Source organism: Astatotilapia calliptera, chromosome 23 (genome assembly GCF_900246225.1).
Source record: "Astatotilapia calliptera chromosome 23, fAstCal1.2, whole genome shotgun sequence".
Classification (NCBI taxonomy): domain Eukaryota; kingdom Metazoa; phylum Chordata; class Actinopteri; order Cichliformes; family Cichlidae; genus Astatotilapia; species Astatotilapia calliptera.
Window position 1 is genome coordinate 32,109,335 of NC_039323.1, and position 18,022 is coordinate 32,127,356.

At 44.2% G+C, this 18,022-nt stretch overlaps 1 protein-coding gene across 3 annotated transcripts in view; it reads left to right on the forward strand.

The window, feature by feature from the left end:
• The window catches only part of nbeal1 (neurobeachin-like 1), a 61,792-nt gene extending 43,782 nt beyond the window's left edge, over positions 1–18,010 (forward strand). For 2 of the 3 annotated variants that reach the window (XM_026158373.1, XM_026158376.1), the window contains 30 exons: positions 212–371; positions 720–808; positions 2,446–3,048; positions 4,937–5,112; positions 5,204–5,492; positions 5,570–5,878; positions 5,965–6,114; positions 6,204–6,361; positions 6,822–6,946; positions 7,889–8,015; positions 8,121–8,269; positions 8,364–8,497; positions 8,587–8,688; positions 8,882–8,977; positions 9,087–9,211; positions 9,308–9,448; positions 9,586–9,716; positions 9,869–9,978; positions 10,405–10,522; positions 10,627–10,724; positions 10,806–10,922; positions 11,023–11,112; positions 11,228–11,337; positions 11,885–12,057; positions 12,345–12,439; positions 12,816–12,932; positions 13,186–13,347; positions 13,789–13,937; positions 14,197–14,332; positions 15,333–18,010. In XM_026158373.1, the coding sequence (XP_026014158.1) occupies positions 212–371; positions 720–808; positions 2,446–3,048; positions 4,937–5,112; positions 5,204–5,492; positions 5,570–5,878; positions 5,965–6,114; positions 6,204–6,361; positions 6,822–6,946; positions 7,889–8,015; positions 8,121–8,269; positions 8,364–8,497; positions 8,587–8,688; positions 8,882–8,977; positions 9,087–9,211; positions 9,308–9,448; positions 9,586–9,716; positions 9,869–9,978; positions 10,405–10,522; positions 10,627–10,724; positions 10,806–10,922; positions 11,023–11,112; positions 11,228–11,337; positions 11,885–12,057; positions 12,345–12,439; positions 12,816–12,932; positions 13,186–13,347; positions 13,789–13,937; positions 14,197–14,332; positions 15,333–15,437 (4,644 nt within the window). In that variant the 3' untranslated portion in view covers positions 15,438–18,010. Of the gene's footprint in view, positions 1–211; positions 372–719; positions 809–2,445; positions 3,049–4,936; positions 5,113–5,203; positions 5,493–5,569; positions 5,879–5,964; positions 6,115–6,203; positions 6,362–6,821; positions 6,947–7,888; positions 8,016–8,120; positions 8,270–8,363; positions 8,498–8,586; positions 8,689–8,881; positions 8,978–9,086; positions 9,212–9,307; positions 9,449–9,585; positions 9,717–9,868; positions 9,979–10,404; positions 10,523–10,626; positions 10,725–10,805; positions 10,923–11,022; positions 11,113–11,227; positions 11,338–11,884; positions 12,058–12,344; positions 12,440–12,815; positions 12,933–13,185; positions 13,348–13,788; positions 13,938–14,196 lie in introns of all 3 variants that reach the window. The other variant, XM_026158372.1, reaches the window with a different exon arrangement.
• Positions 18,011–18,022: the final 12 nt, after the last annotated feature.

An 18,022-nucleotide genomic window follows, 5' to 3' on the forward strand; every position in this document is an offset into this window, starting at 1 on the left:
TGATCCTGTGCTCTGTTTTGTCTTGGAAAACACTCATGCACATTTTTGCGTGTACATGCTGTTTGTGCATGTAGCCGCCTGCTTGTTAATATGACATTCTGAGAATTCACCAGTACTACCGAAGAGGAATATCCTACATCCGTTTCAGCACAGTTACTTTAAAAAATGTTCAGAATCATTGATTTGTGTGATTCTCTTCCGCTTCGTGCAGTTGTTTGAGCGAATGTTGCGCTGCGACCGGCTCTATGAGAAAAATAAGCAGCGACTGCGGCTGAGGGAGGCGGGTTACTCCGGTCTATCGCTGCTCTTCTCTGAACTTCACATCACTCCCACCCTGATCCGCTGTCTCCTTAACCAAGTCCTCCATACAGGTCAGAGCTTGCTTCAGTGCATTTTAAAAATTTGTGCTTTTTTTTTTTCTTTCTTTAGTAGGAAAACAAGTACACATATAGGAACATAAAGGATTGGCATAATGCATAACTTGGTTATTCTTTAAAAACAAAAGCACTGTGGATTATACTTTCACGCTGATAACACACTGGTGCTAAAGGCAAAAAGCATTTATATGGAGACAGGTAAAGATACTTTGGACAGATTGGTGGGGTACAGGCTGTACATTTCGGTCACTGAGGGGAAATAATGCATTAGCACTTCAATGAACCAACCAATACTGAATATACTTGGATCAATGTAAAAGCATATGTGTCTACAATCTGCAGATCAAGTGGTAAACTACAAGGACCTGATGGCTTTGGTCCAGCTCACTCACCGGGCCGGACCCAGCGTGCGACTCATCGTCTGCAAGAGGGTGAGGGAACACCTGCACTTAAACCTGCTGCACTCACACCATTCATCATATTTATTAGCAAATTAGCACACAGGAAATGACTCCTGCAATCAGTGCACAGTATCTAATCCTTTGCACAATATTTTCTGTTTCCTTTTTCTGTTTCTCTTCATACGTTATTTCCTTTTTATTTATTGAAGTGATAATAATAATGCGTCCTCAGCTTAAGCCTGGAAAATTCCAGCACTCACTGCCACTATTTTCGCCGCCTCCACACATTTAGATCAGTGCATTATACTCACATCCATGTGAAAACATCAGCAGCAGAGAGAATACAGTGATGAATGATTTAGTCTAAAATAATTATTGAACATTAGTAGATCAATAACATATGAACAGCTGAGAGGAAACAGTTATAACTTTAGTTGCCCTGCTGTTACAGGCAGTGATAAAACATGGTATATGATCTCTGTATAGCAACTACACACATTAAACAAATCTCGAGCGTTGCCTTCTTTCATCTGCAAAATCTAAGTGCATGCATTTGTGACTTCCAGCCTGGACTATTGAAACATTTTATTATCAGGTTGTCTTAAGTTCCCTGAAAAGCCTTCAGTGTGCATCTATATGCCACTATTAACGTTTGTCTACTCTCTCTTGTAGTTTTGTGTTTTGTCTCGTTTGTTTCCAGTTCGTGCTCTCTTCCTCCCCACTGCCACCAAGTGCTTGTATTCTGGGAATCATCTGATTGTTGGGGCGCTCTGTTATACTGTTGGGTCTTTACCTGAAAATTTAAGCGCTTTGAGACAACTCACCTTCTTAACTGACAATACATTAATAAAAACACTGTTATGTCTATATGTTCTGTTCCCTGAAGGAAAGGAACGACATACAATATATATTGTATGCAATATCACGGTCTGTGTGACCTGTGCTGACATATGCATGGGCCTGCCTGCACAGCCTGTCATCATGGTTACCCCTAACCATTCACCGAGCCCACATGTGCTGCAGGGGAACCTGGTGATGTCTCTCATTCCTCTCTTTCAGGGAACAGAAGGAAGTTATAGACATAATGCTCTTAGCCTTAACAGTCAGAGTGGCACTGCATTAATCATAGATACCATGGCATGGCCAAAAACTTTACAGTTGTTCAAACTGCGTTCAAACTGGAAAGTGAGTGTGTTTCCAGTCAGAGGAAAGCTTTTTGAATGTTCCCTAGAGAACCTGGGTTCTCTGGAGCACCAAGCAGGAGCGTAACCGTCTAGATGGGCCAAAATGCAGACACCCTTGTCACTTAGGGGAGTTAATTCTGGCTTGACCCCGAGACTGGTTCTGCTCAAGTTTCTTCCTATTCAAAGGGAGTTTTTTCCTTCCCCCTGTCCCCAAGCGCTTGCTCGCTCGCTGCCTTATCCTCCTTTTTTAACAGTGATTGGGTCATAATTCACAAAGGAACATAATTCCTCAATAGCTCTGGACTCTACTGATAGTAATCATAAAGTTGCAGTCAGGTAAGTGTTTAGTGAGGTAATACCAGTGAGGTGATGTTTAAAAGCCTTAATTCAAGTTCTTTCCATCTGTAACTTACAGCTTGCCTTTGAAGATTTTTGTTTTGTTTTTTGTCATCTTCAAAGTTGAATCTACTACCTCCTCTTTAGGTGTACCAGCTGCTTCAGTCCCAACAGGATGCTGCTGCTCAGATCTCAAAGCAGCAGTGTTGGCAGGACACCCTCATGCGGCTGTACCTAAGGGGCGAAGGGTCCTTGGCGCTGCGTAGCTCAGATACTGTCAGCACCTGCAGCCTGGAGCTGAGCCGGACCAGCGGCGGTAGCAACCGTCTGGAGCTGCCGTTGGAGAGGAGGGCACGGGCGGGCAGTGCCGGGCGCTTGGACCGGGTGGAGGATGACCGGATCAGCATAAGTGATACCCGCTCTGTGGACAGCCTGGAGAATGGCGACGTCATCTCGCTGTTGGATACGCCGTCTTCCTCTGCCTCCACCGAGCCGCAGCCCCACGTCAAGCCCTGGGTGGTGGGAAGATCAGGGGGCTTGATGCTGGATTTGTCCCATCTGCAGGCATATGAGGGTGGAGAGAGCGGCAGCCAGACACCTGGGAGCATGCCCAGCACACCCTCACCACTGGAAACCTCGAAGCCTTTCCCAGGGAACTCCGGGGATCGAGACGCAACTTCCTCCCTCACTGAAGACAGCTTCCTGTTTAGTGACAACATCTCGCTGGGGGAGTCTTTCAACAATGTTGAGGTGATCCTTCGAATCTTCTACACAGCTTTGCACTTGATTTAAATTGAACATGTTATGCTTTTGCTTATTTTTCAAATAAAATAAAAAAAACAAGCCCCAGAAAAAAAATCAATAAGGAATATTAAACTGGGGATCCTGTTAAGCTGCTATATCAGAGCCCAGGAATAAAAAAAATAGTTATTTTCAACAAGTCCTCAATTAGTCCATCTTTCACTATTTATTGATATTCCTACAGTCTCTGCATTCAGCATCAAGCCTATTGGCCTCTATTACATAAGAGACTTTTAAACTGGCTCAGAGATGTTGTGTTTTAATTTTAAGGCTCCAAAATCTTAAGCAAACATTACTCAATCAGGAGAAAATGGTTCCCTTTTTAGGGGCTAATGTTCAGCGGCTTTAGTGACTGTTAACCAGCACTGTGTGTGTGTGTGTGTGTGTGTGTGTGTGTGTGTGTGTGTGTGTGTGTGTGCGTGTGTATTCATTGTAAGGAGCTAATGGTCAGCCTGAGTAACAGTTTTAATGCCCAGATTTAATTTGTTGTTATGTCTATTCTGTCTTTTTTTTAAAAGTGTTGGCTTGGCTTTAGGATTCATTCAAATATTGAGGTACGGGAAGAGAAGATGTTAAACCGGGGGTCTTGCCACACAGTCTGGTCCAGTACATTTTGTTTGTTGCATTTTCTTCATTCTGGTGAAGAAAACACAAAAATCACAAATGCGCACATTTTTGGGGGGACATGTCCCCTGTATCCCTTTTTACATCTACATCTTTGTACAGAGTGACAGCACAAACTGTGGCTGCTTGCATCTCCTCCTAAAACTCTCTAAAACAGAATTAAAGAACTGGAGTCACGGTGCAGGAAGCGTCTGTTCCTGCAGAGGAATAGTAATGACGTAAATGCCAACAGATGGTCTCTAAGGTAAACATGCAGTAGTGATGTCAGTCGGTGGAATCTGAGTGCAAACTGTAAATGAAAACCTTCCATCAGTCATGGATCTGATTATTCGATTGAATCCAATTATCACTTGCAAGTTTTCAAAACAACTGATCTCAACCTGCAGTCCGATGGTATATGGTAGTCAGTATTCTGATGTTAATGCTAGTAAACAGCATGAGCTTCCGACTCACTGAGGGAAATGTCACTGTCACCTCAGGGTGCCCACCGCTGACTTTTATCTAGTAAGCTTTTTTCCATCACTTCAGTGTCTCACTGCAGGGAAGAGCAGAGAGAGACAACCTGTCTCTTCCCACGGCAGGATGCTGTCAGTTAGAACCTCTAATTTGACATTTTCAAAGTGGTTTATGGAAAAGGAGTCGCTGCTTAATCTTAAGCCTGTTTCACAAACCGCTACTCAGTTTACCCAGAATTCAGTGCCCAGTAGTCTTTACATATAATTAATGGCTGAAATACTTTATATATCTATGTGAAGTCCAGTCTATTCTGAACAGCATAAAATTTGGAAACTATCTAATTAATCTGCCATCAAAGGAGGGTCATAGTGAAGCTGTAGGAAGGTTGGAGTAAAGCTTGAAAACATTAAATGGTAAAATAAAAAGTACTCTTTTACGTACGAAGCACAACGTTAAGGCTGCTTAATTCCTGTTCACATTACGTTCTGTTACACTCTCCATTAGATGAATAAAAGGCACTTTATTTAATCTAATCTACTGTAATTTTGTGTTCTTAATACATTTTGCTGAAGGCGAATTCTGGAAGCTTATGTGGGGATATTCATCTTTAAAGACAATTAGCGTGTCAGTAAACTACACATATATCTCTGGCTCATGTTGTGATTGTCATTTCCGCTGTGGCCTTTAGTAAACCTGTGTTTGACCCTACTGATCTAATGACAGCTCTCTCTTTCTTTGGTCTAATGTCGCCCCCTAGCGTGCAGAAGAGGAGCTGTGCAGCATGTTGCTGGAGATCATCCTGTGTGTGATGTGGCGAGGCGTCGAGGGCTCCGATGATTCAGCGTGGTTGGAGCGTGGTCAGGTCTTCTCTGCTCTCACCAAACTGGGAACTGCCAATGAGCTGCTCCTTCCTGTTGACCAAATCAAGCTCAGGTCAGCCTTCTATTTGAGTTTTAACAGTGCTGGGCAAAGTCGAAGCTTAAAAAGTGTTGAATGATCTCCGTGCGCTCTCTTTCTCCTCTAGTCTGATGGAGCGTATGTTGGAGTGGGCGGTGAGCGACAACCGAGAGGCTTCAGCTGCTACGCTACCGCAGCACACCGAGAATGCAGTTCGCCTGCTTCACATGGTGCAAGACTTCCTGCAGGCAGAGGGTCTCATCAACCCAGCACTGTGGACAGAGAAGGTGCTGGAAGAGGCGGTGACATTGATGGACAGCCTCATGGTGTGGTACTCCTCTGGCTCCCAGTGGTTCCAGCTCTCCCAGGTTGGACTGAGACTGCTCCTGGGCTTCATGGCTCAGGAAGACCCAGAGGTGAACCTTTTTTGTTCAGTGCTCCATCGTCATACTGCATCGCATGCACACACAGTAATAAATAACCATTGTCCCAGGTGTGTGCCATGGCCACCGCCAAGCTTAACGGCATCCTGCAGACCAAGGAGATTTCCAGCCAGGACGAGGCATGCTACCTGCTAGGGAAGGTGGAGGGAATTCTGCGGCGCTCCATCCAGGAGCAGACCGAGGAGATGTACTCTTTCCTGGTTCCACTGCTGCGAACGCTGCTCTCCAAAGTCCACCGCCTCCTTTACATGGAGCTGCACCTGCCTCAGCTGCCCGACACCAACGGGAGCCCCTCCTTCTTCGACGACTTCAAGCTTTACTGCAACTCACCCGAATGGCGTGTCTACCTCGATAAATATGTAGGAGATTAGAATATAGTGCTGCTGTTGCTTCAGGACAAAAATGAAAGAGTTACTCATTTTGCCCGTCTTTTGTCTGTCTTCAGATTATTCCGTACATGAAGCAGTATGAAATCGAGATGTTCAGTCAGGGCCACGAGACCATGGCTCTGTACTGGAAAGAGTGCTACGAGGCCTTCATGGTCAGCCTGCATAAGAGAGAGCGGGAGAGAGGAGAGAGCAAGATCCGCTTCCAGGTTAGCTGGCATGTTCGTGAATTGGTGATGACTTCAGAGAGCTCCTCTTTGTAAAAATAAAAATAAATCAAAATTCTGCTGTCTCTCAGGAGCAATTTGTGGAGCCTTTCTCACGCCGTGGCCGCCAGGAGAACCTCCGCTACAACAGCATGTTGAAGCAGCAGCACAGCCAGAATAACGCCACCCTGAGGCAGTGGAAGGCAGCGCGGCGGGGTCTGGTGTGTGAGAGAGGGCCCTGGGCTGACAGGTACTGATTTCAACTCTTGTTCTTCCATAGTATGGTTCCTGTTGCTGTAAAAGGGCAGGGATAGCTCAGTAGGTAGAGTGGTGGCCCCATGATCGGAAGGTCGGGGGTTCGATTCCCCTGAACAGCTACCCTGAGGTACCCCTGAGCAAGGTACCGTCCCTACACACTGCTCCCCGGGCGCCCAGTGGCTGCCCACTGCTTCACTGAGTGAATGGGTTAAATGCAGAGAGGGATTTTCCCCACGGGGACCAATAAAGTACACTTTCTAAAAAAATAAAGTACACTTTCTAAAAACAAATGCTCTCAATATGAGCTTCAGGCTCAGAAAGACGAAATGGAAAGAATGACACTGGTATGAGGAGGGAAAAATATAAGTGCATAAATAGAATAGAATTAGATGGGTTTAAGTTTAAGTGTGATTTGGAGGTATTTAAAGTCTCCTATGTAACATTTTTAACAGGCGCCAGGATGAGATGCACTGGAGGGTATCGAGTGCTGAAAACTACTCCCGCATGAGACTGAAGCTGGTCCGTAACTACAACTTTGATGCTCACAGAGAGGCCAGTGCTCTGAGAGACAACCTGGGTGAGATAGCATTTCTTTTTCTCTCTGAAATATCTCTCTCTGTTTAGACGAGCTCCTGCCACTTGAGTTGTCTCTGTAGAGAAATGTAGGCTTGAATATTTTTGACTTTAGAGTCTCTGTTTGGCAGCAGGCGCTGCTTTAACAGAGGCATCAGTGGGTGGATGTAACGATAGGGGAAGTGTGTGTGTGTGTGTGTGTACAGTATATCATGAACACACTCATCCAACCTACTTGCGATAAACAGATTAACAGAAACAGATATGAGAAACAAGTCAGAGTCCTTCTAGAAGCAGGTCTCTTATGCAGCCATCTTTTAAATCCATGTGTTTTAAAGATATTTTGAACCTTAGCTTTGTCCCAGTGTAGTGCATGAATACATGCTTGCATAGGATTAACAGCTCAGTCCCACCAGAGCAACACAGCTGCAGCTTTGCTGTGCACATACATCACTGCAGCATCAGAGGTTTGCTTCTCAGCTGTTTTTGGGGACACGAGCAGGGCAGCAGATTCCTATTCAGCCTCCTCTGGGCCCATGTTGTCTTCTTAAACAGTGTCTCTGAATAATGTCAGATATCATCTTGGTCTTTGTCTGCCTTTGAGTAGTTCCTCTTCAGAGATGATGGATTAGTTTAAGCACCACGTGTTTTGACAGATTTGTGGAACTAAGAGTAAAAAAACACTGATGTTGTTATTCTAGGGCTTAATCTTATAATAAATCCTTCCAATTTGCATTTTTGCCCAGACAAAGTATATGAACGGTTATATGGGAACCCCAAAAACAAATTGCGTACATAAACCTGTAGAGCTGAGCTAACCCAGTATGGTTTTGTCATTTGATGGCCCTTGACAGGAGAGCACAGAAGCTGATTTTTAGCAGTGCTGCGTAATATTAATTTGCCGCCTCAATTTTTAATTTCCACCCGTCTCACTTGCTTTACTCAGGTGTCCATCAGCAGCGTTTAAACCCAGAGTCTCTGCTGCTGGAGGCAGTGAAGCAAGTCAAAGTTAGCGACCTGGAAGATGACATCCTGGAGCTGCCAGAGGACGACCCTGTTGCTGCCAACAACCAGTCAGTCACCAAATAATGACTGTCAATCAACAGAACATATTCACGTGTAGATGTGCTGAGTTATTGAAAGGCTTTCTAAGCAACATCCCACTCTGGTTCCTGCAGGGTTGAAGCAGATGAGGCGGGCCAGAAGGAGAAGCTGGTGTTGTGGGAGGATTGTGAGCTGGTGACGATAGTGGACGTGGTTCCCGGCCGCCTGGAACTCACCACACAGCACATCTACTTCTATGATAGCAGCCAGGAGAAGGAGGAAGGTGAGGAAGCACAGAGAGAGAGAGAGGTGGAGGCCAAAAAGAGAGAAAGACAGAACAGACTTAATGCTCGATGTGTCATTTTTCCCCCCCAAAGGAGTGGGTCATGACTTCAAATGGCCTCTGTCGCAAATCCGAGAGGTCCACCTTAGACGTTATAACCTGCGGCGCTCAGCTCTGGAAATCTTCCTAATTGACCAAACCAACTATTTCCTCAACTTTAAAAAAGAGGTGCTGGCACACAAGTGTTATTTTCTATGAGCAGCAAGTAAATTAGTGAAAGAAAAAAGTAGGATACTAACACTGTGTTTTTATTACAGGCCAGAAACAAAGTCTACAGCCGCATGTTACTGCTGCGATCCCTCAACCTATATGAAACCCGCTCTCCTCAGGAGCTCCTCAAAGCCTCCGGACTCACACAGGTCAGGACTCAGTAACAGTATCAGCCTTCTAACACAAACTCTGCAGCTTCTAAAAGACCAAAGACCAACAGTGTCTTTTACCACTGAGGAAAAAATCATTGAAATATTAAGCTCTGTCTGCAGAGAACAAAGGGTTCTTGGGCAACATTGAGTAGAATGAGCTCACAGGATTTGTGTCTTGGTTTGGTCACAGAAATGGGTGAACCGAGAGATTTCCAACTTTGACTACTTGATGCAGCTCAACACGATTGCCGGCAGAACGTACAATAACCTGGCTCAGTACCCGGTGGTACGTTCATCACTCAGTACAATACTGTACAGCTGTGAAACCCATAAGCCTGCTTTCTTGGTTCATTTCATTTCCATTCTGACTGAATCATTTGTGGCCGTTTGTTCAGTTTCCCTGGATTCTAGCGGACTACACCTCAGAGGAGCTGGACCTTTCTGATCCTCGGGTATTCAGGGACCTGTCAAAACCAGTCGCTGTGCTTAATGAACGCAACGCAAAGGCGGTTAGAGAAAAGTACGTTTCACTCTCGTACTGAATTAACATCCAAATGTTCTGACGAGCATCTTGATCATTGAGAGCATTAACTAACACATTAAATGTGTCCGTCAGGTATGAAAGTTTTGAAGACCCAACAGGAACCATAGACAGGTTCCATTATGGCACCCACTACTCTAACGCTGCCGGCGTGATGCACTACATGATCAGGGTGGAGCCCTTCACGTCGCTGCACATCCAGCTACAGAGTGGACGGTAAATGTCTCATTATACATGATTTATTTTCCCATCCTCTTTCCTCTTGTTTATGTGCATCTATCTGTATGGCTGTAGACTCTAATCATAGCATGAAAGCCTGCAGAGCTTAATCTGTACCACCCTGACTGTACCAGGTTCGACTGTGCAGACCGTCAGTTCCACTCCATCCCAGCCACATGGCAGACCCTCATGGACAACCCCAACGACGTGAAGGAGCTCATCCCTGAGTTCTTCTACTTCCCAGAGTTCTTAGAAAACCAAAATGGTGAGATTTCACTTTTTGGTGTATGTATGCAGAAATCTTTTCAGATATTACAGCTACCACCAGTTTAAATGTAGTCCTTTTTGTGCTCTGTGTGGCTGTCATAGACAAATACGATTAGATCCTCATGCTTTGTTCTCGTTGTCTCGTTGCAGGATTTGATCTGGGTCGCCTGCAGATCTCCAAGGAAAGAGTAAATGATGTTGTTCTGCCCAAATGGGCCAAGTCCCCTGAAGACTTCATCTACAAGCACCGCAAAGCTCTGGTGAGATGCAGTTTTACTGCCACTGCTGTGTGATGTCACTCCTTAGGGATCATTCCCACAGCAGAGACGCTCACAGTGCAAGTCTGGATGCATCGCAGACTGACTGTTTCCAGACAATAGTTGAGTTAGCTGACATATCGGGATGCTTCTTAAAGCTGCTTTAAATAGATCATATAGATTAAACAGATGGTGATAATGCACCTAGAAGCACAACATTTTAAATCTAACACAACTATCAGTCATTTGAAAGCATGCAGAAGGAAGGCAGTAATAGTCAAATAGTTCCAGGTAAAAATCAAACATATGTTTCTTGTATAAGAAAGAAATGATGCAGTACTCGATTACCTGTGACTAAAACCTGTAACTGCAGATGGACACTATCTGCTTTGGAGTGTTTGGGTTGTAATCGCATTTTTTCTGTTACAGGAATCAGAGTATGTGTCAGCCCACCTCCACGAGTGGATTGATCTGATCTTTGGTTACAAACAGAGGGGCCCTGCAGCGGTGGAAGCCCTCAACGTCTTCTACTACTGCACATATGAGGGTAACGAATCCACAGCAGCCGTCAGGCTGTCACATCTCACCGTGACTGTTGCGTTTATAAGTGCAGTAATTTATTAGTATTAAGAGAATGGTCTGGGTTTGCAGGGGCGGTGGACTTGGACGCCATCACTGATGAAAAGGAGCGTAAGGCTCTGGAAGGCATGATCAGCAACTTTGGTCAGACACCCTGCCAGTTACTCAAGGTGCAGACTCACTCTGGCATCTGTTAGTGAATATCTGCTGCTCTCAGTCTGATATTTGAGTTTGTGTGCGTGTGTGTTTAGGAGCCCCATCCAGTGCGCCTGTCTCAGGAGGAAGTGGAGAAAAGGAAAGCTCAGTTGGACTCGTGTCCTACCAGCATGTTTGAGCACCTCAGTGACCTCAAGTCCTTCTTTGTTGAGGTATTAGCTCAAATAAAATAAAATACTGCAGTTTCTTTCCTAACATGTCAGATGCTGTGAGCTAAAATTTGACCAAACGTATTACCGTGTTTTTATGAAGGGCATCAGTGACAATGTGCCGCTGGTTAAGGTTGTGGTCCCAAAGAATCAGTCACATTCCTTCATCACCCAGGGGAGCCCAGACACCATGGTGAGCCATGATTTTGTACTTGGCTTTTCTGGTTTTAGAAAAGAATCAAGGAAAGGTGAAGAGGAATGACTGATCAGTGGCAGTGATGCCTTTGTGGTGTTCATGCTGTCTGCAGGTAACGGTGAGTCAGAACTGCTTGGTGGGGACCCATGGGTGGCTGCCTTATAACAAGAACATCTCCAACTACTTCACCTTCATTAAGGACCCCACAGTTTCTAACACCAAGTAAGGACACTGCACCATCATCATATGCATATCATATCATCAAAAGTCAGCATGTCTGTTTATACTATAAAGCACTTTTACTGGGTTTGACTCTGGTGCTCAATTCATTTAGAATAGATTTGCATGTCCTGCAAGGCAGTGGGCATGGTGGGCACTGTGCAGTTATCCATGGATCAGCAGGGTGTATAACACTAATAATGATGATGATGATGATGATGATGATAATAATAATGGAGTTTATTTGTGTATACTTTTATTTTATGTAATATAAATTATTGTATATATTTTATAATCTAATACTTTTAGCCCAGTTTCATCAGCTTGTACAGGACTCTTAAGTATAATAACAAACAACTAAATGTTGGTAATATAACATGAAATACATATTTTAATAGAATGTAACATCTGCATTTTTCTTTACCTGTAATTGGTGAAACACCATGCAACAGCAAGCAGTGAGCAAATCAAGTAACGCCCTTTATATCTAGATGGATGGATATTCTGCCTGTAGCGTGATCTCTGTCTTCTTGTCATTATCTCCTCACAGAACCCAGCGCTTCCTTTCAGGACCCTTCGCCCCCGGTGTGGAGGTAACCGCTGGATTGTTTGTGGTCTCCCATGATGGAAAGTTGCTCTTCAGTGGTGGGCACTGGGACAACAGCCTGCGGGTCACTTCACTGGTTAAGGGAAAGACTGTAGGACAGCACATCCGGCACATGGGTAAAGAAGGAAAAGTCTTCACTCGCACCGCATTGAAAACTATGATATGACAGTCCTGCCCTCACTAGGTTAGGTTTGTAAGGTCGAGGAGCAGGCATGTGATTGGATAGCTTCTAAATTGAGAGCTTCTAAGTTGTTCTAGATAGCAAGATGGTAAAAAACCTGAAAAAGTGATTATCAACCCAAAAAGAAACAACCACTGGTCAGGTGTATTGCTGTATGTGATTTTTTTTATTTATTTATTTTTTTGTTTTAACCTGTGCTTTTTTTTTTCATCTCTCCTTCAGACATCGTGACCTGCTTGTCAACAGACCACTGTGGCATCCATCTGATCTCTGGCTCCAGAGACACAACCTGCATGGTGTGGCAGGTTCTGCAGCAGGTTCGCACAGAAACACACTTACAACACGTTATTACTCTGAATTGTCATTGCACAGTCATACGTTTTATAATCCTACAACAGAAATCGAGTACTTTCCCACATGGGTGGAAAAAGCAAGTCAAGCACAGTGAATAATTACCATATGTACAGAATAAAATGTACACAGTATGTGCAGAAATAAGAAAATAAAAGTGCAAAAATAAATCCTAATAAGGAGCTATTAACTAGAAACTGTTTGTGACTTCTTGTCTAAGTTGGATTTAGTTTTAATTCCAGTTTGAACCTAAGAATGAAAACAATTCCATGATTTCACTTTTTAACAGAAAATGCTGATTAAAAATCTTTTGGTTTGATTGTGGACTTGTCTTTATGCCAGGGTGGAGCTCCTGTTGGTCTCCATCCCAAACCTATTCAGGTGCTGTATGGACACACGGACGAGGTGGTGAGCGTCAGCATCAGCACAGAGCTGGACATGGCTGTATCTGGAGCACGGGTAAGTCTACACGCCTGACTGCTGCTGAGGGCCTGCAGCTGCTTTTCATCTCATCCTGTCTGCTCATTTAAATTCTAATACCACCGTGAGAATGTGTGAAAAGCTATTCTAATCACATGCTGAGTCAATGAGCTGGAAAAGGGTTTAGTGCTGGAATTGTGAGTCTTTGAAGACGGGCAGACCTGAAAGGTTTGAAGCCCCCCCCCTAAACTAAACACATGCATTACTTTGAGCTTTGTTCTCCGTTCAACAGGACGGGACGGTGATCATCCACACTGTGCGCCGGGGTCAGTACATGCGCTGCTTGCATCCACCGTGCGACAGCTCGCTGCCGCTCTCTATCCTCCACCTGGCTGTGTCCTGGGAGGGTCACATGCTGGTTCATACCTGTCTGGAGGGCAAAGCAACACTCAAGGTGTGTGCACATTTTAAGTTTTCAGGCTAACACACAATCTAAAAGGTGGGTAGGACTCTCTGCACATCTCTACGTGTCTGTTTTTTTTGACAGTCAGAGCAGGCCAAAAAGCTATAAGCTGACTCAGACCTCTACATTTAAATAAATATAAACTAATAATTACAACACAGTGCACGTGAAACACAGAACAAGCCACCATGGAACAGACCTAATCTGACCAGCAGACACTTAAAGATCACATTGATAACTGGGCTTAGACTAGTAAGTATGCGCACAGGTGAGCAGAAGGGAGCGTGAGAAATGCAGCGTTTCAAGGGCATATGTGCTTATATGTTGGTTTATAGTCAGACTTCTTTTAGATTAAATCTGAATTCAGATATATAAACTCCTTTGATCTGCAGTTAAAGTTTTAAATGTTCTTCTGTTCCCCCCTCTTGCCAGGATAAAAACGCCCTCCACCTGTACTCTGTAAATGGGAAGCACCTCTGCAGCGAGCCTCTGATGGAGCAGGTGACAGACATGTGTGTTTCTGGGGAGTATGTAGTCATCGGCAGCGAGCAGGGATACCTGTCCATCCGTGACCTCTACAGGTAAACTTATAGAAACAATATTGGTGATTTTGAATCAACATTAGCTGTTGGTATTTGGCTCTTCCACCAGTTGTTCTGTTTTATAAAGCCTTTCATCGAAAGCTTTGAAGAGTAGAGGCCTTTGTGCTTTAACGTTTTAACTGTTTCGGAGCATAACGAGCGACACCGTCCCAAATAAAAATTGCTCGCTGGCAGCTGCGCGTCCTACATGCATGGAAAGGTTACAGATATTAACCTCGAGCTTGTTTCTCCTCCGCAGCCTGTCTCTGTGCGGAGAGCCCATGGCCATGAGGGTGCCAGTGTGCTGCGTCTCAGCCACCAAGGAGCAGAGCCATGTGCTGGTGGGACTGGAGGACGGCAAGCTGATCATCGTGGCCGTGGGCAAGCCGGCGGAGGTAAAGAACTCGCTGCGGAACTACATCGCTCAGAGCCTTGAGGGATCGCCGCTCATGGCGTCCCCCCTACTGGCCCCGCTCCGCGCTCGTTCACCAACACGCCTGCTCCACCAACGTGACCAACTGGTGTTCAGCCCCACCTCCACCTCCCACAAACCTTAGCAAGCTCTAGTGCTGTTCATCCCCTATAACACTTTTATTGCTATAGATTTAACACACACACACACACACACACACACACACACACACACACACACACAAGACCTGCTGCACATATACCCCACGTTGACCTTTTAACCCACAGTCACCTGTTCTTCTCAGGGATGGCTGTCTCACACAGTCATATGGCTTCCTCACAAAACAACTACACAGGCACACAAACACATCTGAGCCACATTCCTTCAGCCACTAGAACCACAACTGTGAAATCGAAGCGACTTCTTGTGTGCACCTCATTCTGTGTTTTTGTTTCTGTTTTGTATTTTCGAATACTCGACATCTGTGCAAAACTCCATCCGATGCTGTCTACCTGAAGTGTCATTACATTCTGTGTTTTGAGTGTGCTCTACGGACTATAACAAAAAATGCTGTGAAACAGACTAATTAACGATTCTGCAAACTCAAGCCATATTTACAGTGTAGCTACAATCGAATAATCACTAATCCTGTGCCACACCGGCTTAATATGATCATGTAAATAGTGTGTTAGCACACATGTAGGAGGTTGATCCAGACAGTCCCCCTTGGAATCACTGCGCCTTCCAGTTTTTTATCTTTTCCATTCAAATTGACTCGCACCAAAGTGACTCGAGCTTTGATTTGTTTTTCTTTGTTTGCCTCACTAGTCATTTAAGCTCCAATGAACTAATCGATCACTCATGAATCATGTTACCCCCTCACCCCCCTCCCCCTGTTTCCTTTGACTTCACGCTTTTCTTTCCCCACTCTCCCCCCCCTTCCTCCGCCTCACTTCTTCCACCTCCTCCTCCACTCTTCCCAGATGCGTTCGGGCCAGATCACACGGAAGCTGTGGGGTTCCAGCAAGAGACTGACTCAGATCTCCTCGGGGGAGACGGTGTACAACACCCAGCAAGACCACAACTGACCCGTTCCCCACCTGTCCCCCGAGCCTTTAAACCATCCCCTTCAAGCACGTCGCACATTGTCATTTCATATCCGAGCAGATTCTTTCTCCCATCACCTCCCACGGTTTTATCAGGGGGTAGGTTTTGGGGTGCAGGAGCACCACAAAGCCTGCATGCCCACATGTGCATTTGAGTGCTCTTGCTTTAGATTGTGATCGCATGGCGCTGGCGCCGTGGTTCCAATGCAGAAGTAGCGCCAGCCTCAGCAAAACCACACCACTGCCCACTTCTCGCACACGCCACAGCTGCCCTCATCATCAGAATCTTTACTACAGTCAGCCTCATTTAACGGTTAACTAACTGTTCTCTTGTATGTATGCAGGGATGGATGGATGTGTGTTTGCACACAGTTTTGCTGTGTGCTATTTAAAAATATTGTTTCAAGTGGCCTTTTTGCTCCCCCACCCCCTCAGTTAGCCTTAGGTGCAGACACTCTGCCTGTGATCTGCAGGCCAGGACGATTCATGGTTGCCTCAAAGCTGCCACCACGCAGCCTTATGCAGTAAGACGGCTCCACCACTCACAAGACCAAACTGTCTGCATTTTTCTATCGTTTTTATATACCCGTGTGTGTGTGTGTGTGATCTTTTAGTGATGTTTTATTGGGAGTTTGGTTTATGTGTGTGTATGTCTGTGTGCGTGCGCATGCCCAGCAGCTTGGCATCTGTTCATATGCATGGCATTTTGGTTTTGAGATTAGACAAGAAATAGTGATGCAGAAGTCAGTTTTTTGTTTGTTTGTTTTTTCGTTTTTACATTTGGGGTGTAGCTGACGTTTTTTGTTGAGAAACATCAGAAAAGGTGTTTAAAGGTACTTTTTGTAGTGCCCCCTCCCCTTTCCAAAGTGTAACTAACAGTTTCACCACTAGGTGGCAGTGTTTTTACCAAACATTATAATTTTAACATTGATATTAACATGATGCACCGTTTCCTCAAGAGGCATTGCCTGGTTAAACGATAAAATAATGACTCGCTTCATCACCTCGTGGGAAAATTGGTTGATATCTCGTGTAAACAAATCCATTCACATTCTGTTGGATGCTTCAGTTAATTTTTGTTGACGGGATTTTACAAAAAGTACTTTTAATGTTTTGTCATTAGCATATCATTTAAGATCTAGTTTTGTAAATAAAAATAAAAAACACTACATTCTCAATCACAACAAGCTTTGACATGAAGACTTATCACAGCAGTGCAACGAAAAACGACTATAACGTCACGTTTCTCTGTACTTCATTGAATGTTTTTAAGTTACTTGAATCTGTTTCTATCCATAAGTGAAAGTAGCAGTTTTTTTCACACATTGTCTCATGAGTGACATATTTAAAAACTATTCTAACTGTTTAGAAATGAAGGAGAAAGTAGAAATCTTTAAGGGCTTTACGAGATGTCAGTGTTATCAGCAATACAGCTCCTTCATCGCATGCCTGTTGGTGCTTCCTTTCCTCTATTTCTGTCCAGCATGCCTCGCTCAGTCAGATCCTCTATTTTCCAGTCTTCCTATGGCTAAACTGGGACTGTAAATGGACTCCCTCTCTTCCCCTTCTGAATGCCTTTAGCTCTCATCATTGCCTCAAACCCCATCTCTCTTTTATTATTTGTGCTTCTCGCTCGTTTTCCTGTTTATTTTAAAGTGACTGATTTCAGAGTTTTCCTTGTGTGGGGCCTCAAGAATGTTTGGGTCAACTGGGACAAACATGCATGTGAATGTGATTGCATTACTCTGTAATATACCGCAGTATGAAACTGCTGTGTGATTCATAATTTTGCACCATACCTGAGCGAGTGAGTGTGCGAGTGAGAGTTTATTTTCCGTTGCCAAATGTTTTTTTTATTCCTGTCTGATTCTGTGAACTTTTGCAGCCCTGTGGGTTTGGCACTGGGCACAGAGTCGCTCTAACGGTTTTCTCTCGTTTTTTTTTTTTTGTTTGTTTTTTTCTGATTTTTGTATTTTGTTTTATTTAAATGTCAGTTTGGTGGATTGCAAAGACCAATCTGTGTCCTCCTTTAAGAGATTTCTGTGAAAGGTGCACAAAATGTTCTATTAATGCAGTTTATTTTTCTTTTGTTTATTCACATTTTTCATTCAAAGACCACTGTTTGAGTTATTCCACGACTGCAACAGAGTGCCTTTTATCCCAGCGTGGTGTCCACATAGAGGTAGATTTCTCCTTCTCCTTCGTCCCAAACTTTGTTGTGAATCAAGTGAAAGCAGCATTCCACACATTAGTCCGTCGCAGTTGCACCGGGAACCAAGAATATGGGACTTCCAAGAAAAATCAAAGTACTATTTTGTGTCTTAGCTACATTCTCTGTAACTGTCACCAAAATGGATGTGTGTATATCTGTGATTATTTATGAATACAGTATATAATGTACAGCATGATTTTTATTTTGGCGTCGTTAAAATGTACTTTTGCACTTTCCAGGTACTAAATTGTAACAGATTGTTTTAACTTTGCTCCCTAATCTGTAAAAACTGCTTTGTATAAACAAGTGGAAAATAATCATTAAAGTCTTGTCTAAATTCAAAGGACTTTTTACT